The following is a 23,287-nucleotide window of genomic DNA, read 5'->3' as shown; positions in this document are numbered from 1 at the left end:
CTTAATGGAGGAAGAAGAAAAACTAAGGTGCTAGTAAGATAGTTTGGAATTTTGAACAACAGAACATCACTGGCATTTACTGGGCTCATACCAGTGAACTAGTATAAAGATTTAATTAGGCTTATGTGAATGATCTGATTATTACTAGTTTCCCCATTCACAACTATTTCAGACATCCAAACCTTGATGCCAGTATTTACACAATATTCCACAAGATATTAAAAGAATTTTGGATTTTAATTATTTCTGTGGAGGGTGTTGGCTTCTCATGACTTGCAGAGGAATTTGGTAGAAAGCAAGTCTTACAGTGCTGCGAGCGTGTTTCTTTTATGTCTTGCTTGCTTTGAAATCTTAAATGGAAAATGTTGAGGAAAGGGCGATAAAATACCAGACACTGGGCAGAGTAGAATAGAGCCCCCAAGGGCTTAAAGGGCTGGATAGCTGTGTGAAGACAAAGGTGTAATTCCAGGGCACAAGTAAGTTCACAAGAAGAAAGCACCCTGCTTGAGAAGTATTTAACGTATTAGAGGAAAGTTTTGCAAGAATCAGTAAGTATAATTTTTAAAAGAAATACAGTAAAAAATGAGACTTCCAACTTTTTAACACCACAAGTGATTATTAATTGGAAAAATGACTGGCATTCACTTTGGATGGAATATGTTCAATATCTATTTTTACTATGTTTAAGGATGCAGTTCTTGATGATAATATATTTTACATTTTATCTTTATAGTAGAATAACTCATATTAGACTGCTCCTAAAATTCTTATTTTAAAGCTCTGGTTATTTTAAGAATAACAAGTAATCTTTATGTAGTAGTCGAGGCAGTATGGTTACATTTCCTTACAAGGTAGTTACATCATTTTTCATTCCGTTGAATTTCCCATTTCTCTGAATTGCTGAATTTTCAGATAGCTCTTTGTATTTTTTTGCATAATATTTATTCATATATGCAGCATATGGAAAATGATGACATGGGACTTACTTTTCTTGTACACTGCTTGACTTTAAATTCAGTTGTCATTTAATATATGTGCAGTTTTGTTTATGTGTTGCTGCATTAATGGTGATGTACCTCTGTCATGAGTCATGATAGTTTGTAATGCTCAGAAGGCTCAACAGAAGAACCTTCAGCAACAATCTCAAAAATTGTTGAGCTTTAATTTTTGTAAATGTGCTTTTCTAGTATTTTTTCAGTAAAACTTGTCTTCACATGTCTGCAGTTAAATGAATATAAAAATATATTTCAAAATAGTCTGCAGTTCAGCTAATAAGCAATTTTGCCAGCCCTGTTTTCTCTCTGCTGCCCTCCCTACTAGGCTAGTTTTCAACTTAACTTTTAGTACTTTAAATTTACTTTCAGGGTTGTGGAACACTTCACTGTTAAATATTTATGCTCATCATTTTGTTTCTTGTGCTTTATTCTTGTGTGGTACTGTGCTTTGATATTTTTTACTATGAACACGTAAAACAGCTTCATCAATTTTTCCTCTTTTAGAACTGAATTACTTTTATGGAAAAAGCAAAAAAACCAGTCAAACAAAAATAATTTATATCCTTTGCCAAGTGCAGTTGTTTGCCATTTCTCTTTTAATGTAGGGTGTTGAGTTTCCCACTTTGGTGTATTTGGCTTCCTTCTTTTTATTTTTAAGAGGAGGGAAATTGGTTATATTACTTAGCTCAATGTGAATGAAACAGATGTCAGTATAAGATGTAAGAGGTATATCCTGTTTTAGACCTATTTAAGCAGTGATGCCATGTTGAATTTCAGCCTTCTTGTATAAACAGAGCTCATGATAGAACTGAAGCACAAGAGTGACTTCCTGGTACCACTTAAACTGCCAGCTCCATTGAGTCAACAAGAGCATATCTGCATTCCCAATATAACAGTCAAGTGTGAAAATACAGTTGATGTGTAAGAAGTAAGGCAGACTTTTTTTTTTCTTTTCTCCTATGCAAGAACACTGGAACTATTTTGGGGCAGATGAGAACCTGGGTCCGGTAGCTGTGAGTATAAGAAGAGAGAAGCCAGAGGAAATCAAAGAAAATGGACCTCAGTACAACTACCGGATCATATTCAGAACCAGTGAGGTAAGCAGTTCAGGAGTGTTAGTATAGAAGCTAGAAGCAAGCAGGCAAAACCAGGTGGCATGTATGGGGTTTGTGTGCTTTTCAGCATTGATAACAGATTTCTGTAAAATCCAGGAACCTCCTGACAAAATTACACCACATGTTTATCTGGCACAGAATATATGTAAATTAGTTATTCCATAACATCCAATACAGAGGAAAATGTGAAGGTCATTTTGGTTAAAGATTGAGAAACTTATAGGAGCTATATTAGCTAGAAGCAAGCAAAGAGGAGGGAAATTACTTTCTCCACTTTTATATGTGACCGTGAGTAGACCTGAGAAACATACTTTTTTTATTTTTCAGTACTCTGTTAGAAATACTATACTAATACTAGTTTTTCTACGTAGTAGTTTCCTGTAAAACTTAAATCTGATGAATCATTCAAAATAGTCTGATTACTGTTAGCTATCAGTGAGTGACATTTTGTGTATGTCTGTTTCATGCCAACAGAAATTACTTAATGTCCTTAATCTCTACTGAAAATTGAAAAAACAGTATGTTTTGTTCCACTGCTATTGCTAATCAGTCTCAGTGCATAATTCAGTATATATACTATTTTTGTTTTGTGTCCTTAGCTCATGACATTAAGAGGCTCTGTGCTGGAAGATGCTATTCCTTCCACTGCAAAGCATTGCACAGCCAGAGGACTGCCCCTAAAAGAAGTGCTGGAGTATGTGGTTCCAGAGCTGAATATCCATTGTCTCAGGCTGGCCTTCAACACTCCAAAAGTCACAGAACAGCTTATGAAGCTTGATGAACAAGGGGTAAGTGCAGAGTTATAGAATTACATAAATGATTACTGCCATGAGTTGCAAAACTATCTTCTACCTTTAAGTGATTAGAGTCGGTCTATTGAAATGCCTCATTTAAACTAAAACTTGTCATCTGTAGGGAGAGTTGGGTTGCATGTAGTTACCCCAAGGTTTACAGAATATTTGGTATATATGATATCAAGTTCGTTTCTCTATGTAGCGTAAAGTTTTAGATTAATGTTATGACAGTTGTTCATTTTAGTTTATGTCAAAAGAGCCTATGTTATTGTTTTTCAAAGACTGTGAGGGGGAGGGAGTTTTGTTCTGTTTTTCTTACTGCTATTATAATAATAAGAAAAGTCTTCCATGTAATTAAATGTTTCATTGTAGTATTGTATTGGCTCAGCCATGACCAGGGCTGTCTCTTTTTCTTTTGTTGGGGTTTTTTTTCTTCTCCTGAAACAAACTACATGGTAAAATATTCTAAGTCTCTTCTTCATACAAATGGTTTTCAATTAGGTGATAGCCTCCTGGTCTTTTAAAGATGGAACTGAGGCTCATTAGCTATACAGCTTAGACTTAGCAAAATGAAAGTCCATGAGTAAAGTGAATATTATGATTAAAAACTTCATTAGTAATATTTAACAGCTCTGAGTATGCCTGCCTTCCCTAGCATCCTCTCTTCCCATGCCTCTCTAGTGGATGGACAGCAGGATGGGAACTGGGTCCCTCCAACTGTAAGAGAAAATCAGGTTCATGACCACCTGATGAGCATGAATGTACACAAGTCTGTAGGACCCAATGAGATGCTTCCCAGAGTCCTCAGGGAATTGGCTGACGTAGTTGTCAAGCCACTCTCCTTGATATTTCAAAAGTGATGGCAGTGAGATGAAGTCCCAGGTGACTGGAAAAGAGAAAACATTGTACACATTTTTAGAAAGGGTGGAAAGGAGGACCCTGGGAACTACTGACCTTTCAGGCTCACTCCTGTGCCTGGGGAGATCATGGAACAGATCCTCCTAGAGGTTATGCTAAAGCACATGGAACTGATTTGAGCCAGCATGGCTCCACCAAGGGCAAGTCTTGCCTGACCAACCTAGTGGCCTTCTATGATGGAGCGACTACATCAGTGGACAAGGGAAGAGCTGCAGATGTCATTTATCTGGACTTCTGTAAAGCCTTTGACGTGGTCCCACACAACATCCTGCTCTCTAAATTGGAAAGACATGGATTTGATAAGTGGACTGTTTGGTGGATAAGGAATTGGTTGGATGGTCATATCCAGAGGGTAGCAGTCAATGGCTCGGTCCTGATGGACATCAGTGACCAGTAGTGTTGCTCAAGGGTCTGTATTGGGACCAGTATTATTTAATATCTTCATTAGTGACACAGACAAAGGGATCAAGTGCACCCTCAGCAGATTTGCAGACAACACCAAGATGAGTGGTGTGGTTGACACACCTAAGAACAGGACGGCATCAACAAGTGGGCCCATGGGAATCTCACAAGGTTTAATAAGACCAAGTGCAAGGTGCTGCACCTGTGTCGAGCAGCCCTCAGTATCAGTACAGGCTGGGAGATGAACAGATGGAGAGCAGCCCTGTCGAGAAGGGCTGTGGGAGTGCTGGTGGATGAGAGACTGGACATGGGCTGTCAATGTGCACTTGCAGCCCAGAAAGCCGATTGTGTCCTGGGCTGCATCAAAAGCAGCATGGCCAGCAGGGTGAGGGAGGGAATTCTGCCCCTCTGCTCTAGTGAGACCCCACCTGGAACACTGCATCCAGCTCTGGGGTCCCCTGTACAGGAAGGACATCGACCTGTTGGAGCGAGTCCAGAGAAGGGCCACCAAGATGATTACAAGGGTGGAGCACCTCTCTGATGAGGAAAGGCTGAGAGGATTGGATTTGTTCAGCCTGGAAAAGAGAAGGCTTTGGGGTGACCTAATTGTGGCCATCCAGTATCTGAAGGAAGCCTATAAGAAACATGGAGAGAGACTTTTTTAGAAGAGTCTGTAATGACAGGAGAAGGGGGAATGGCTTCAAACTGAGAGTAAGTTTAGATTAGATATTAGGAGGAAGTTATTTGCTGTGAGGGTGGTGAGACACTGGACTAGGTTTCCCAGAGAAGTTGTGGATGTCCCATCCTTGGAAATGTTCAAGGCTAGGCTGGATGGTGCTCTGAGCAACTTGGTCTATTGGAAGGTGTCCCTGCCCAGGGTAGGAGGGTTGAAACTATATGATCTTGAAGGCCTCTTCCAACCCATAATTCTATGATATCTAACAAAAGTCTGGGGTGAAATTATCCTTATTTCATATCCTATATGTCATTAAGCTCCCACAGTTTGATATACAGTATGGTTTTCTGTTAATACTTAAACTTTTAAAAAATCATTAAGGACAAGTGATAGTTAAATTTTTATTATCTACATCAAAGTATTTTTTGGTTTTGTGGTAATGAAACAGTTTGACACTTCTAACAGAAAAAGGTAAGCGCATTCTGTACTAATTAGAAGCTGCATTTTTTTATCAATTCTAAGCTAACAAAAAAAATGGGTAACAGCTGCTCTGCTAATTAGGTACACAGAATGTTGTTCACTTCATCTTGCTGAGTGTCACACTGTTTCATTACGGCATGAACAGGTGCCCATTTGATATAGCAAATAAGATGTTTTGTGAATTTAAGAGTTAAGTCTACAAAGTCACCTTAGCCTGATTTAGCCATTAAATTTCACCCAGTAATCCCTTCATTGAGCCAAATTTGCATGCACCAGTTTTACTTAGAATAAGATGTGTTTTTTATATTTGAGTGAGGTCTTAAAGCAATTGGTTGTTTTCATATTTAAAAATTTGCAATTCTGTATTTAAATTTATCTGCTTTCAGCTTCAAGACTTCTGATATTTTTCTCTGCTACATCTTAAAAGTCATTTTGGTGTGAGATTTTTTTCCCAGCAAAGGTTTTTGTATGCAGTGATTAAATCATCTGTTGGTCTTGTTTATGATAAACTAAACAGATTGCACTTTTCAAGTCTTTCGCTGCAACAGATTTTCTCTGAATTTCATATCACTTTTACGGCTGAGCTCTCTCTCTTCTACTCTTTCAATATCTGCACATGTCATTCAGTGTCAGAATGGGAATATTCTTCTTGCTCTAATTTTGTAGTGGTGTTGTACATGAAGTTGCATGTTCTTTACTTAGATTGCTAGAGCTGTGATAACATCTGCATTCTGTACATATGGTCCACGTTGCTTGTTACCTTGATATTCTTTTATTGGATTTACTAAAATGCATTCATTTGAATGGTTCTGTGTTACAAAGGAATCCAGTCACTTCTAGGACTGTGCTAGCTTCTTTAATAATTGCCATCTACTAATCTTTGCCTTGAATACAAAGTTCATGGTAAGTTACTGTAGGCTTGCTTTCAAATCTGAGTTACAAATTTGAATATCAGGGCAATTACTGATTTATTCCAGTAGAAGTTAATCTTTGTGGCATTTCCTCATTCACAGAAATACTGCAAAATGTCAACTGGTTCTTAATATAATTCCCTGTTCATAATATAAACTTGCTGACTGGTTAAATCCAAGATATGCTTTCTGCTGTCTTGCACTGGGTGCTAGATAAATACTTAAAGTTCACTTTTCCTACATATATAAATACGTAAATACTTCAAGATTATTCAAATGAAGCTGCTACTTTAGTAGTTTTTACCACAAGAGAATTCATTCTTCGACTTCTTTTTTATCTTTTTCTTGGAGTTAATATACTTCTAAGGACCCTAGATTTATCAGAAGGAGGTGTAATAATGGGGACTGCATCCCTTTATTTCTCCAGAAATGTGGTTTTTTTGATTCAAAAATACCAACTTGTGTTGTTCTTAGGAAACTTCTTTTTTTCAAAAATTAGCAAATCTAAGAACACAGATAGAAGGCATATCCTGCTCTTCGCATAGTCCTTGTTTAGTTTCCTAGGCTGACATTTTCAAAGTGGTAAAGGACAGTTGCTTGCTTGCTCATGAATCCTGCAGATCCCGTTTATGTTTATGTCCTTGAAAATACTTTCTTCACCTGAAATTAAAGTTTAAATAGTGTGTGGTTGATGAGGATGGCTTTTTTTGTCCTGACTTGTTTAAGTAACATGACTAGAATCTACTGTATTTAGCAGTGCAGATAAGGTATTGTGGTCCCATGAAACACTTGTATCCATCCTGTTTCCTTGGGCCTGGAGAGAAAGTGTATCTGAGTAGCAGACGCCCAAATGGTCCAAGGTAGGGCCTGCTATTGATGATGTGGAAAGTGATGACAGTCGCTCTGGCAGGAGCAGCAGCCGTGCCACCTTCTCACCACCTTTCCTGGCTCCCCCCTTCCCACATGTCAGCAGTAGCTGGACCAGGTTTTCTGTGAGGGCACATGTGACCCTGTGGGCAAAGGCACGAAGTTTGGCTTCTCTGAGGCAGTAAGAATGCAGTGAGTGGGATCATGTAGTTCAGCAGCTAAGCAGAGATCACAGAAATGCACCCATAAACCTCATCTATCTTCCTTGATTCCTGAGAAGATTTACGTCTTAATCAAACACAGAATCATGCAGAATGTTTTACAAAAAAACCTCCGCGTACCATCCATCTGTATCTGAATTATTTTGAGCATTGTGTGCACTGATGATTGACTTGATTTTTTGGTGTTCTTTTTAGTGAACTGAGAGTTGAAATAAATAATCATCATAATAAGTTATAACATTAATTTGCTTGTGCTCGGTATTTGTTTTACCAATACGTATCTTTGCTTCAAGTTTTAATACTTCCAATACCTAAAGGGGGCTACAAGACTTCTTACAAGGGCAGGTAGTGAGAGGACAAGGAGGAATGGTTTTAAGTGACAGAGGGTAGGTTGAGATTAGACATTAGGAAGAAATTCATTACTGTGAGGGTGGTGAGGCACTTCAACAGGTTGTCCAGAGAACTTGTGGATGTTCCATCCCTGCAAGTGTTCAAGGCCAGGTTGGATGGGCTTGGAGCAACCTGGTCTAGTGGAAGGTGTCCCTGCCCACATCAGGGAGTTTGGAACTAGACGATCTTTAAGGTCCCTTCCAACCCAAACTGTTCTGTGATTTTATGCTGTACTTGCATTTTGTCATAAGAAATTTGAGCGTGTTTGGAAGATGCAAGTCACGTAGTCAGTGTGTCAGATGATAAAATAAGGGATATTCTTTAGTGGGGAAAATGAAACGGCTTAGAACTGTGACTTATTACATATATTCCTGTCATAATTCATCTTTGGTAGTAAAGGAGAATACAGTAAAGTTACAATTTTCAGAGTTTTTAAATTTTAAATTTTAATTCACTTTAATTAGAGACAGAGTAGACTCACTTCTGAATGCCTTCAAATTATCCCACCATAAAATTAGTGAATTTCAGTATAACTATGTGTCCACATTGTCCTAGCAAGTTCAAAATCCTTTGTCTCACAGCTTGAGATAGAATCTTGTCAGAGCAAATCACAGTATATTCAGATGACTTTGCTTCCGGTGCTCTTGCAAATAACTTTTCACTACCCACTAAGCTGTAGCCCGAACTTGTAAATCTCATACCAGTTTTGATAGATGTTCTTATGATTTTGCTCTGACATATCTGTTTGGTGTTTATTTGAAATAGAGCCTCTGCAAAAATTCATGTGTGGGAGGAAAGATTATTTACCCAGCAGTAAGAATGCATTTCTACTGGATGAATTACATGTGTAATCTCCAAGGCTCTCCCTTGCGCTCTCTCAATCAGAGTTCCTGGCTGTGAAATCGGTTTTGGAGACAGCAGTAAATGGTTCTGGATGCTGCTTTCTTCCTTTCTGTAACTTTTGTTTTTGTAGTCCACATTTACATGACATCAATTTGCTCCTTTTTTTTTGTGTGTATCAATTTGTAATTGGTGGGAACAGTTTACTTTGAAGAATCACAATTATGGTCGGGTAAAAAATTACTTTATTCACATCTTCAGCTTCTGCTGTATTAGGAATATCAAATAAGAAACTAGAGGGAAAATGGAACTGTAAAGAACGAATATATTTAAAGATCTATGCTAGTAAATAGTGCCTTTAAAGACATTCACTATTTGTAAGTTGCAGTGTTGTCCTCCTGAAAATATGCAACATTAATGTTTGTTTCACTTTAGAAAGCATTTTGACATCTTCAGATTAAATATGCCGTCATCAAGGCAATTAGAGTGGAAAACAATGAAGGTATTTGGAACTAGACTAACTTTTGAAATTAGATTGATAATTAGGGTTTTTTCTTTTTGTGAATTATGAGTTTATTAAGAGGTGGGAAGTGAATGCAATACATAAGTTGCTGCATCACTTGGTATACACATAAGATTTCAATCTTTTTCCCTTTTGCAGTTAAGTTACCAGCTTAAGGTGGGTATCATGTACTGCAAAGCCGGGCAAAGCACAGAAGAGGAAATGTATAATAACGAATCAGCAGGTCCAGCCTTTGAGGAGTTTCTTCAGCTCTTGGGAGAACGAGTTCGACTCAAGGGATTTGACAAGTATCGTGCTCAACTGGATACAAAGAGTAAGGCTTTTTCATTATTTCCCCCCCTTAAGTGAACAAAATGCATCATATGGTTGCTAACTGCCTCTTTGCAGAGAGTTCTTAAAAATAACATCTTTGCTATAGGAAGACAGTTGCTCAATATTATAAGTGAAGCAGAGCATGTATGTAATTTGACCCATATCCATATGGTCTCTCAACTCTGATAATCATTGGATTTTTGTACTAATTTGGTATGAAATTACCACTAAAGCCGCAACAAGAAACCAGTAACTGTGGAACCATTATTGGTATTGCAAATCAGTGTGTTGTGTAATGACAATCAATATGTCATATTTTCTTTTAATGATATGCTTAGAGACTGTCACCCAGTTGTTTTGAGAACCCATCTATGTCACTCCACTTTGACGAGTTGATCTGCTGCTTTTCCGATGTCTGTTGCATGCAGTTTTTCTTCTAGGCGGTTTTGTCTTAGTCACGCTGTCAAATGTATTCCTCCCTCTGTGATTTTTCTTTTGAGTTACGGAAATTAATGTGGATTTGGCAGTTAAATTATCAGCTTTAACTGTAAAACATATTGCAACAAAAATACAGTGGTAAGATGATCTTGGGTGACCATATCTATAAAAGAAACTCCCTGCTTTTGGAATCAAGCGTGAAATACCTATTTATCAGCTAGCACATGCTATATTCAATTTGTAGATCTATTTAAATTACTCAGGGGTAAATTGTGGTCTGTATGCCTTTTCTTTGAGTATTAGAACTATCCAGTTCCTATGGAAATCTTTTGCTATTTTGCTCACTTGTGGCAAAAGAAATTGAATAAGGAGTTGATTCATGAAAGCTGAAAAGCATTCATCAACTTCAGTGCAGCAAAAGCTGTGGTCTTGTCATGGGTGTCCTAGCACACATACAGTAACTTGCTGTGCTTCAATGCTCCACCATTCTACCTGTGTCCTTAATTCCTGCAGGAATACTCTTGCCATCTCTTCAGGCTGTTCTTGACCAGTCTGATCATCAGTCCCCAGAGAATTGTAAAACCTGTGGTTTTAAACCTAAATTAATAGCTATTTCACACACATTTAATATTGAGCCTGCTTTCTTTTACTTGCAGTATTTATATTTCCTCTGTTGTAGTTACTCACTTAAGTGCATTTCATAGAATCATAGAATGGTTTGGGTTGTTTCAACCCCCCTGCCATGGGCAGGGATACCTTCCACTAGGCCAGAGCCCCATCCAACCTGGCCTTGAACAGTTTCAGGGATGGGGCATCCTTGGCTTCTCTGGGTGACCTATTCCAGTGTGTCACCACCCACACAGTAAAGAATGTCTTCCCAATATCTAATCTAAACCTGCCCTCCTTAAAGTAAAATCCTCTCTTCCCTTTCTTCTGGTTTAGTCAAGACGTGCAAAAAACCTAGCCCTTATTTTGGTGTCTGATTTCTAGTATATGTAAATGCTGTATGATTAAGAGTTGATTCATCTGCTCAGATACACCCATGAAAGCGTAACTCTCTTTTAAGTACTTATTTTGCATTTTCTTCTAAGCCGCAAAATTTTCCAGGAATGTTTTGAGTTCTTTCCTTGAGTTGGAAGCAACAAGAAAGAATTTTTTCAGGTTTTGAGTTCTGGTTCTACAGTCTAGCACCTGTTGAATGGAAACATGAACTTTAGTTGAACGAATTTCTCCCAGTTTTGAGAGTTGTCTTCTTGTAATAAGATTTCTCCTCTGTGTTGAGAGCTGGCGGGTCACATTGCTAAGGTTTTCACACTGCTCAGTAGACCTACCCACCTCCATTCTAAAAATACAAAAAGGCTTATGTGAACACTTCACTGTGATCAGAGAGGAAGGGTAATCCTCTTGAGTGGAAACTGCTGCTTTCATGAAGGGTTTCCTATGTTTTGTTTCAGTCAGGGTTTACAAGCTCACATGCATGGGGCCTCATCAGCTAGAGCTGCTTAGGAACTCTTGAATTGTGTGAAATCTTTTGAGTTATGTTGTCTGCAGACTTACTGAGAAAACATAGGACTACACAGTGTGCAGGAGTTCTTAATGAGTAGGTTTAGACAGCAGTAAATGTGAACAATGGCAGCAAACTTTTGTAACTGATCTTGGTGGTATGTTTTCCTTTCTGCTAATGTGCAGAACACAGACTGGATGTCATGAAAGAGTGTTTTGGGGACACAACACTAAGCTCTTTGGATAACTGAATTCAGAAACACTTAAAGCATATTCTACAAGGAAATGGAAAAAAACCCCAAACCAGCAAAACAAACCAACCCCAAAAAAGCCACCTTGTGGTAGTCAAAATGCTTAAGACCAGAGACGATCTCAAGAGCTGCATCTCAGATGTGGGGAATATATGAACAGCAGAATACAACCAGGCGATACATCTTTGATAGTTACCCTAAGTAATGAGTCTTTTTGCCGTGGCCCAAACATGGAAAGACCTGCAAAGAAGGAGGTTGTGGTTTTAACTGTGGTTTAGGTTTATAGACTTTGTTGAAACAGCTAGGTTTACAGCTAGGAAATGAGCTCCAGCTCTGTGCTCTTCTGTTGCTAGAGATCACTGTCTTAGAATACTTTTTGCAGTCTCATTACTCAGGAAATTTTCCTGCTTAAGAATTCTGTTCAGTGTCAGCACAATTGATTGCAAAGACGTGCTTAAAACAAGTATCTGTTCATTGACTCGTAAGAAAGGTCAAGTCTGTGTAGGCTACTTGGCTAGTTTCTATACCTCTGACAATACTTTATAAACTATGGAAAGCAGTAGCATGAGGTAAGACATATGGAAAGATTTTCTCTGGATGAAGGTGAGCTGATTTGTATATGTACTCTGAAAATTTTCACCATATTTTTAATTTATGCAAATTTAGAAAAGTAAAGTTGCTCTAGCAAAAAGCAGTTTCAGAACAGTTGCTGTTCTTAGAAATTTTTTGGAATTAGGGGCCTAATTGGTAAGTATCCATAACAGTCATTTTTTTAAAAGGAGAAATCTCATGCATCCTATTAACTGAAATCCTGTTTAAGTGTATTGGATCCTTGAAGGGCTTTAGCTTTGGATCTCTGCCAGTGCCACTGTGGAAAAGAGATGCTACTTTTCAAGTTTTGATTGTTTATTTCTAGAATTACCAGAGGGAAAGTAGTCTATCTCTTGGCAGCCTGCAGACTTCAGATAGGAATTAGAGCTTGAAAATGTCACCTATCCTACAATGGCTAGGAAGTTTGCAGGCATCAGTTTAAAGTCATAAACATCACAGTGATCTTTCAAATTATAACTTCAGTCATTTTACTTTATTTTCTAGTTGTAATGCATACTTTATTTCCCTCCCCCTCACTTAGTCGTATTTCTCAGGTTTTTAAATTGATACATGGGATCATCTTGATAATGCTAGACCTGGCTTCTGCCTTGTGGAGAAACTCCCTGCAGCTGTTACAAGGAATAAGGCAAAAGATTCTGTGAGCAATGAAGAGCTTTCACTGAGCTTTTTGTACAGTTCCCACATGAGGTAGACAAGTTCTCCACTCTGGTGTGGACTCTTAGGACCCTCAGCAAGTCATTTATAGCTACATCTAAAAACAGGTGGAGATTTCTTCAACATCCAGTTGCTCTGAGAGGGAGTCAGAGTCTTCAACTAAGAGAATCCAGGTCTCCTAATGAACTTCTAGGGCTTCTGTGTTAGAGCAAAGTCTAGAAGCCTGCACAAGCCCTTCCCCACCAGGAGGAACTTCTAACTATTGAATGGCAGTCTTCCAGTCCCTCTTGAACTGAGAAGTAAAAGCAACATCAAGAAAAAATCTGACTGCAATACACCTGAGCCTATATACTGATTAGGAAAGGTTTTGGTGAGTTATCAGCCCTCTCCCATTATACAGCAGAAGGATTTGAAACCGTTTCCTACGTTTCAGTTGACTACTCAAATCACTTGAGTGAAAAGGTAACAACAATTCATATATTTAGAAAGAAAGATGTAGCTTGTGTTATTTGGGTGCATAACACACTCTGCACTTACAAACTCTGCATTTACAAACACATGCACTAATTCTAATCAGACTAATGAGAATGCCTTTCTAAAGCTTTGTGGCACAGCAAATGCCAGCACTTCAGCAGCATCAGGTAAAGGACACGATGACTTAGATTCTTCTGTTGTGATTGGCCCAAAGAGAACCAAAAATTAAGTTGTACCCCATAAAGAGGGATTTAATCAGGGATAATTTAATTGCGATAAAAAAATTTGCCAGTATAAGAGATAGAGGACTCACCCTGTGTAGTTGATTGGCATTACTATGTAATATGGATTTCCTTTGTAAGCAGGAGGTAAGTTCCTGATGGAATCTAACAAAAGCCAACTTCTTAAAACTCACTTTAAATAAGGCTTTCTGAATTTTAAAGCTTTTATTTTCATGAATGGATGATAAGAAACAGGCTTTTACCACTAAATGCTGTCAATTCTTTTATGTTGGGGGTTTTTTTTGGTACTCATTTACTTTTATTTTCCCTGTCCTGTTCATAGCAGACAGTCCCTTCCCACCCTTAACTGCAACAAGAGAAGCCATAGCCCATTAAGTTTGCACCTTCATACAAGAAAATTAGGGTTTACTGACATCCACTTTCCATGATCTAGGCCAAAGAAAAGCAGATTGTTTAGAAAATACATTATGAAAAAGTGCTGGTTTTTTCTCTTGAATGCTAGGCAAGAGGGTAGACTTGGAAAAGGATCTTGGGTTGAAGAGGAAGTCAAAATTCCAAAGTGGTAGGAAAGGAATGTGTTCATTTTATAGGAAAGAATTTTAAAGAGTGAAATAATATATGCAACAATAAATATAATGCAGGCATGCAGAACTTCAGAAATAGCAGCAAACAAATACAGTTCTGACACTAAGGGGTTTCAGCTATTAAGATGCTTAAGAATGTGTTATGAATGAGACTAACTCCTGTAAACAGATGTGTTTAGTGGCAGCAACTTTCAGGGTTGAATAAAATATGATTACACAGAATGTATGCAGGCCAAGTGCCCTGGAGAAGAGGAGAGTGAGGGGAGACCTTGTTGCAGTCTATAGCTCCTTGTGGGGGGAAGAGGAGGGGCAGGCACTAATCTCTTCTCTGTGGTGACCAGTGACAGGACCCAAGGGAATGGCCTGAAGTTGTGTCAGGGGAGGTTTAGGTTGGATATTAGAAAAAGGTTCTTCCCTCAGAGGGTGGTTGGGCACTGGAACAGGCTCCCCAGGGAAGTGGTCACAGCACCAAGCCTGACAGAGTTCAGAAAGCATTTAGATAACACTCCCAGGGACATGGTGTGACTCTTGGGAATGGTCCTGTGCAGGGCCAGGAGTTGGACTTTGATGATCTTGTGAGTCCCTTTCAATTTAGGACATATTCTGTTCTATGGTAATATTTGGCATATATGTCCAACAGAGTGGTAGTGTGGTTGATGCAGGAAATGAGGGAAGTTTATTAATATGAGTTGTGGGAGTTTATTTGACAAGATTATAAGCTTAGCTAGTAATGGTAGGCTTCTGTACTAGATGTTTATATATTGCATGACTTTCTGGCTAAAATGCAAGAAGAATATAAAACCAGAACAGAAATTATTAAATAGATGAAAAATCTAGGAAATGAATGGACTTTGAATTGACATTTCATTTATGGGGTTGTCAATAAAACTCGGTGTTTGTGATGAAATAATACAGATAAATTACCTTCCTAACTTGTACTGTATAACATCTTTCCAACCATGTGGAAATAAGAACAGACTTACTCTTGGGTCTGCGACATTTGCTGGGAGACCAATAGCCAAAGGAGGTCAGAGGTTCCTTAATTGCTTAAGAAGCAGCAATAGGGCTGGAGGGAAGTCCCTCTGCATTTATCTGTGTTTGTGTTACATATGTACTTTTGAATGTTACAAATTAAAAGATTCTGTCCTCGGAAATTCTGTCTGAAAATAACTTGGATACTACAGAAATTAAACATGAGTGCTTGCTGTAATCCTTGTATATGACAGAAAGAAGAGCAGTTTTGACAGCTACTGACAACAAAGGTAGAGGGGAGCAACATTAAGTTTTGAAAGTTTTTATTCTCGTGCTTTTACTTGTGAACCCTGCAGCACTTTATAACAATGGCTGTCGTACCTCATCAATATTATTTATTTTTTGTTCTCCTAGAATTCTTTGCAATGTTTTCCTTTGAAATATTGAGTTAGATTTTCTACTTGTAATGGTTTTTATACAGTTTTCTAGTGCAGAGGTTGTTTTAAGGTGCTGTGGAAGCAGGCTGACAGAGTCCTGTGGATTCAGTGAGGTGAATTTGTCAGCAGTATGCTGTGTCAGTCAGTTTTGAGCCCTGTTGGTGTTGGAAAAAACACTTCAATGTGAGTCTGTTAAGACAATCCTTGTGAAGATAGCTGGGAATCATTGGAAGTACAAAAGATTAAGGTGGATTTAAGGTGATTAATGATGGAAGGAAAAAAAGTTCAGATAATGCTCAGCTAAGTAGCCAAATCCAGTAATGGGGCAAAGCAGAGAAGCATCATAAACTAGTGGCAGGAGGGGATGTCTTCAGTGTAAAAAGGTGCTAATGAATTCGTAGATCCCTCGGGCCTCTGTTAACTAGAAGGAAATTGAAGTAGATTGCAGTGCTGGCTTACAGTTCTGACCTTGAAATGATGGCTGTTATTCCAGTACACAGTCCTGGATTTTACTGCAGTGGCTGTAATTTGATTTAAAGCAAACACCTGTAATTATTGTATTGTACTTCAGAAAAAGCACGCTTTACTTGAAAGAAAAAAGAAATCTCAATGCTGAGAGAGATGCACAGTCTGTAGTGGATATGGGTTTCTGTTTGTAGTTAGATTTGAATGAGAGAGATTTAAACTGTGAAGTACTTGGAAATAACTGGAATTATTAAATGTGTTATTTGGATTATAGCCTGATTATTTAGTTTGCAGAATCAGTGCTATTCTGAGAAACAACCCCTTTTCTGCCTGAAATGAAGTCCAGCCAGGAAGGTTGAAAGTTTGGCTTGAATATTTAGATGTTCTAGTGTATTTTTTATCAGAATTGCCTTATTCTTTTCCCCCAACCCCTTTTGGGTCCTTTCCCTGGTTTGGGGGACCTCCATTCCCCTGTGTGTCTCACTCACTTCCCTGTCTTTTTGCATCTGCTCCCGCTTTCCAATTATTTGTGATATTTTTGTATGAAAGATGATGTACAAATTTGCATCTTTACAGATAGACAAAGCCAGTAAGAAGTTAAGTTGACGTTTAGGTGACTTTCAGGTGCATCCGTGTCCTTCAGTGTTCGTTGCAATGATGAGGCGGAGGATGGAGGCTGCTATGAACGGAGTGGAAGATGAAGTGATTCCCTTTCATCTGTCCTGCTGTTCTCATTAGCATTAAAAAGAAAGTATTTAGCAGTTAGCTAGTTTATCCTACTAGCAATGTTGAATGCTGCAAAAGAGAGCCCAATCTCCTTGAAACATTAACTGAGAATTACTATATTTTTCATAAGGTTGTAGGAATCTTTTATTTCTAATTTTAATTTTATTCTATATAGATGATCTGGAAGTGGAAAATTCTTATGCAGCTCTAATGTAGAAGACTTTCCATTTCATTTTATGGATGATTTTGTGCTTTTTCATTTACAATAAAGCTACCTCTGTTTTATTATTCTGAATCTGACAGAAAACAAACTTCTCAAAGTTTATCCCCAAAATCTGGGTAAATAAACTGTGTATTTATATTACTGTAAATGCCTCACAAATCTCAGAGCTGTTATCTTCTTAATATCATGATCTTTCTGCTAATAAAAAACCCCAACGTGTAGTTTTTAACAGCTTTTTAAAATACGCTGTTATAAATGTTATCTATTTATGTAATTTAGGGATTATATAATTTAGCAGCATGTTTATGTAACTTCAGATAACCAGGATGCTTTTTTCCCATATATATATAAAACTAGTTATTTTTAAAATTCTGTTTGAAAACAGGCTTTTTGCACTGTGGACAGTATTTGTATTTGATAGAATATACTCACTATTTCATCTTTAAATGTGTTACTACTTAAATGAATGGAACATTTTTCCAGGTCACTTTTTTGAAAGAAAGAAAAAGTAAAAACAGAAGTTCACAGTTTGTGTCTAACTGAGTGTTGTTTTCAACCAACACTTTGTAAACTCAATAATATCCCCTCTTCTTTTTTATTTTCTAAATTTCATAATCCTAGTTTTTATCACTTTCTTTCCACATGAAAGTCTCTCCATCCACACATAATTATTTCTGTGGCCTGTTTCTGGACCCCTTCTCTTTCTTCTATAACTTTTAAAATAGGGTGGCCAGAACCCAAAACAGGTGAGAGTACCTTTGATTAATATACTAGCATCATAATGTCATTGTTGTGGGCTTTTTCCATCATCAGTTATAAGCGTGCTAGCATCCTGTTTGGAGTTTTGATGGTTCCTGTCCATAAAGCACCTGTTCTAGTGAAGGTTTTATCTGACTTCGTTACAGTTAATTTAGAGTCCTGATATTTATGTTTAAGAGAACCTATTCCGTTCTTATTGTGGGTTATTGTCCACTGCTTTAATTATGCATGGGATCATGGTATTATTTTGCAGTATCTGTCTACCTTCCTTTCTGAAGTTGTTTTCACATTCCTTACAGTTCTGTTTCATTCCAAGACAGTGAGTGGTGCTTGAAAATTATCTCAGACTATGTTATCACTTTTGTGCTTAAATAGGCTTTCTTCAGGGTCTCCTGGTATAAATTCCCTGTTCCTAACAAGTTTTTCTTTGGGAAAAGTACGCAAAATTCTACAGGCCATCTGTACGCAGCATTTGCTTTGGCAGGTGAATAAACTCTGAATAAGTTCTTATTTGCTGATATACAAGCTAGGATTGAGGATGAACAGGAATTCTTGTCTTGGCTGATGATTTTCTTTGATAATAATGATGCTTTGTTTTTAAACTTTTTTTTTTTTTAAATAATGCTTTAATTTTGTCTTTTTAACTGCAGCTGATTCAACAGGTACTCACTCTTTATACACAACATACAAGGACTATGAAATCATGTTCCACGTTTCTACTATGTTGCCATATACTCCAAACAACAAGCAACAGGTAAGATGGGCTATGCCTATCTAGAATTGTTTTTTCCTCCTTCACAGAAGAAGATGAACTATTGACTATTTATGACAACTTTCATTTGTTAGTAGCAAAGAAAACACGGAATGAAAAGTAAAAGTGGCCATGTTTTTGTTAGGGACATGAGCAAAGCAGATCATTGTAGGTACATCATAGGTAGATTTTTCTCCATTGGACTGTTTTCTATTTAATTGTGCATTACCATTATGCATTTACTTAGTAAACAATATACAATAATGTCAGTAGCACATCTAAGTCACATAAATAAGAGTTCCTATCTTATTTCAAAAGGGCCATAGTATACTTGATGATGTTAAATGATTTTAAACCTTTTAAACCAGCTAAGTTAGTTGCCCTTTAAGGATTGCATTCAGCAAATTCTGATATGCACAGGATCAGTTAATGAGTAGGTAGTCCAGCACACTACACAAGAAGACATGAGTCAAAATCCTTTTGTCAAAGTCCTTTTTTTCTCCTCTTTTTTTTTTCTTTTTTTATTAACTGTATTATGGTGAAGAGCTATGTAGGCTGATCTGCTTTGTTACACTGAAGTACCTTAGTGTTGTTTAACACTAAGCCATCATGTTGTGAATGATGTATATGCATTTTGTTCTGGAAATGATGCTTTGTACTTCTGCAAATAAAATAGAAATTTTGTTTTACAATGGACTTTGCTTTGGTACACTAAATGTTCTACTACTTTGTAGCTTATCTTGTCTTCTACTGTAGTCTTGTATTTACTGAAAGAAGCATACCACAAAATTAGTATGAAGTGCCTTAAGGACAATGACAACTATTTGCAACTTGAAATAGAGCCTACCTTTGCTTTGTAAAAAAGTGTGAAATGAAGAATGTTTTCTTTCTTCCATGTGTCACTGATTACTCTTGATACTAGCAGGGTTTGTTGTTGTTTTTCCCCTTTGTTTAGCTTAAAATGTTCCCTTGCAAGTTCTTCCTGTATGCTACATATGAAAATGAAATTGTTATGAAAACCCCCATGCCTGAAATTTATTAGATGAATAACCAATTCTGGTATTTGTTTCCTAAATCCTCAATTATTTAAATTTTCATCTTGAAGTATCATTTGGGGAAAGAAATAGAACGATAGTGCTTTAAAATAATGAGAAATAAATAATTGGAAGTTTGTGAAAAATCTGTGTTTTAACCTATGCATCTTTTTTTTTTTTTTTTTTGTTAAAGCTTCTGAGGAAACGACATATTGGAAATGATATTGTGACAATAGTTTTCCAGGAGCCTGGAGCACAACCATTCAGCCCAAAGAACATTCGATCCCACTTCCAGCATGTCTTTGTCATTGTAAGAGTGCACGGTCCCTGTACTGACAGCGTTTGTTACAGGTAGCTATTGCTAGATTCACTGAAAACATGGAATTTGAGTGCAAAGGGAGTTGTCATTCTTCTCTTAAATTCTCTGTAGGGAAACATAATGAAAGATAGGGGTCAAGGAGATTTTCGGTCTTGTGAATTTAGAACAGACTTGTGTATAAAGTATGAGTATGTTCATGAAACACACCCAGTGAGGAAATTACTGCTGTCAGTATGTGTGTACACACACATGTGCACATACATGTGCATATCAAGCATTTGGAAATTATTTTAAAATTGCATTCTCACTTCCTTTTTATTCTCTTTATTAAGACTATGCTAGAAAAATGTTTTTGCATTGAAAGAAATAGAACAAAGAACAAAAAACCCCTACTTCTTGTTCATATAATTCGGTCATCTGAGCTTATGTTAAATTTTTGAAATAATGACAGTTAAAAAGTATGACTTAACCTTTCAGAAAGAAGCTAAGGTCTCTGAAATATCTTAATTTCTCATCTCTTGTTTTTCAACAAAAAAATTACAGAGAATTATACAGCCAAAAAAATTAGTTTTAGTGTGACCTTTAAAGTCAATATGATTAAAAGAGAAAATGGTAATTTTCTATTGGTTACTATCAATAGTAATTGATAGTAACATACAATAAAGAATTGCAAAATGAGATTCCTATTTAGCCTAATTTTTTAAACCAAATTACAAGCATCTGTTACAAGCACATCCTTTTGCGATCAGTGAAACTTTTTACCTTTTGTTATATCCTGAACTCTTGAAGTATTTTTATTTTTAAATGTTGACTGATCTCAGAAAACTTCTATAGAGCTTTTTCATTTAAAATATGAAATGTCAGAGCAATGGATTTAGAAGAATAGGTATCTTGAAATTAGGTAGCCTTAGAATTAATTTGTTTTTGCTGAAATACAAATGCTCACTTAAGTGTTTTATTTATATAAAAGGGTTTGTTTAGAGGAAAATCTAAGACTGCAGTGTCTGAGTTGCTGTATTCATTATTTTTCAAATATGTATAGAAGATTCAAAAGCTTTTCCTCAGAAGCTCTCCTGAAGTTCACACAGCATTTCTGGAATTGATTCTGAACTTTGTACATGTATTAACTCTCCTGGAGTAGGAATGTTCATTTTGATATGCATTTTTAGGCAACTTACTGACAAATTCAACTGCTACATAATTTATGTGGACACAGCTGATTCTTAAATTCTTAGACATATGTTTCAGCTCTGTGCAGAAAATTATTTTGAAGTAAAAGGAAGGTAGGAAATGCATCCACAAGGGCTGCAGATGCATTTTCCATTTGAATTGCATATTACAACATAAATAAAATCTGCTTTGGGCTATTATTTTAAGTAATATGACTGTATATTTTCAATTTCTTTCTTTTAAAAGGCATGGGAAAGATTTGTACTTGCTAAACTGTAATAAATTTAAATATTATGAGGGTTGTATTTCTGACCCTCAGACTCTTGAATTGCTTAATTTTTCAAGTGTTTACAACTGCAAGGGCTGGAACCTTACTGGTTACTTAGTAGTAATTTTGGCTTTCATGATGGTACAGGCTTAAATTTTAAGGGGATTGTGTGTGATACAGGAGATCACCAGGACATTGTATGTTCTCTGTACTGTCTTTAAGATTATAATTATTTCTTTTTCTGTCCTCTCATTGCAAATTCTTTGGTTTTAAATTTATAGAATTCTATTATGAAAAGTTTTTCTAGGAAACTTTTCGAAGTAAATCTGACCTCTTTTTCACTGAATTATTTAGAAGAGTTTCATAGATTCATAATTCTAGACAAAACAGGAAGCCATATAGCATAAAAATGTACTGGAATTTATATTAGAAAACTACATAAAAGGAATAAAATTAAACGCTATCTTGGCCAGTGATTCTCCCTCCTAACTAAGATAAACAGTATTTCAAAAGTCTAGTGTCTCTGTCAGCATCACTCAGTTTTTAAAACTTCTCAGGCATGTGTTAAAGATTGAATTCTTACCCCTGTGATTCATTATACTGAAAATGGAATCAAGCAAAATCTTACTAGTAGTTTTTCATTGTATCCAGTAATTGTGTTTAACACTTAGGATTCAATCTCTAATAACAGACTCCTTAGGACCACTGAAGGTGAGTCAGATAGTTGCTTCATGAGCACTCCCTGTTGCATACTTTTAGATATACTGGCATACATTTGGAAGAAATTTGACAGTAATGACATCTCTCAATATCACTTGCCAGAAAATTTAAATAAAAAAAACCCTCGATACAACAAAACAAAACCAAACAAACAAAACACCCCACCACTCAAAACGAGAAGATGTAGTTAAAGAAAGGGTGACTTCATTTTTATTTCTGGTGTTCCTATGTGCTCCTGCAAAAGATTTAATCTGCAGTCTCAGTTACTGGTATTTTGGGGGGATTTCTCTGATTATGTTTAAGGATTCAGATGGAAACAAAATGTGAAAATAATACCAGCCAGTCTTCTAAATGCAACACGACGTACTTTTCTAATGTGATCAAGTTTCATCCTTCTTTGCCTCCATTACCATGGTATTTTGGCCAAAATTAGTTAATGCTTTTTTAGACCTACTTATAAATATGTGGTAAATCCTATATAAGCTGTTGGAGCATTTCTTGTCACAAAACTATCAAAGTATAGTTGTCAGTCTCTTCTTAGGACAAATTGCCAAGTGAATGATACTGTATTAGAATGTCAAATCTTCAGTGATGCCAAACAACTCATCTGATTAATATCAAAAGGGAATTGACAATTGAGAATAGCTAAGCTTGTCCCATTTCTTAAGGCAATCTTATTGTCAGTCTGTCACTTGCTACAGAAACTAAAAGGAAGAAAGGAAAGGAAAAAGAAAGTATTTATTCCTACTATGTATCTCCAAACTTCTGAAAAATTTCTTATTTCTAGTATTCTTGGAGTCTGCTTCTATCACTAGCATGCAGTATCAGCTAGTGAGGTTTTCAGTCTAGGAATTTAAAGCACAAACAGTAGTGTGATGTACATAGGCATTCAGTCACCAGAAGATGATTTTCACAGTGAAACTGGCCTTGTGAGATGACTGTTGCCTTCATCTTTTTAATGCGTTCATTTAATCTGTATCTCTAGTATTGATCATACACTTTGCATTGCTTTCACATGAGCCTTTCAGCATTAGGTAGCTGAATTCTAAGCTAGCCTTTGTGTGAGTTAGAAATTTTCTTTTTGTACTAGATCCAAACAAAATTCAGAAGTATCATACATGAGTGATTACTTTATCAAAAAAACCTACAGTTTTGCACTTGAAGCTCTTTTTAAACAGTGGTAGTGGGAATGACTCAAAAATGTCTATATGCAAAAAGAAGTCGCCTTCTGATTATTCAGT

The 23,287-nt window shown here is 36.8% G+C and overlaps 1 protein-coding gene across 7 annotated transcripts in view; it reads left to right on the top strand.

Annotated features, from left to right (window-relative positions):
- SIPA1L1 (signal induced proliferation associated 1 like 1) overlaps window positions 1-23,287 on the top strand; it is a 208,887-nt gene that overhangs the window by 138,940 nt on the left and 46,660 nt on the right. For all 7 annotated transcript variants that reach the window (XM_032690200.1, XM_032690204.1, XM_032690201.1 and 4 more), the window contains 5 exons: window positions 1,962-2,092; window positions 2,710-2,898; window positions 9,271-9,445; window positions 18,435-18,538; window positions 19,763-19,920. In XM_032690200.1, coding sequence (XP_032546091.1) covers window positions 1,962-2,092; window positions 2,710-2,898; window positions 9,271-9,445; window positions 18,435-18,538; window positions 19,763-19,920 — 757 coding nt within the window. The remainder of the gene's footprint in view (window positions 1-1,961; window positions 2,093-2,709; window positions 2,899-9,270; window positions 9,446-18,434; window positions 18,539-19,762; window positions 19,921-23,287) is intronic.

This window comes from Chiroxiphia lanceolata, chromosome 6 (assembly GCF_009829145.1).
Source record: "Chiroxiphia lanceolata isolate bChiLan1 chromosome 6, bChiLan1.pri, whole genome shotgun sequence".
Taxonomy (NCBI): Eukaryota; Metazoa; Chordata; class Aves; order Passeriformes; family Pipridae; genus Chiroxiphia; species Chiroxiphia lanceolata.
This window is presented reverse-complemented; position numbering and strand designations above follow the sequence as displayed.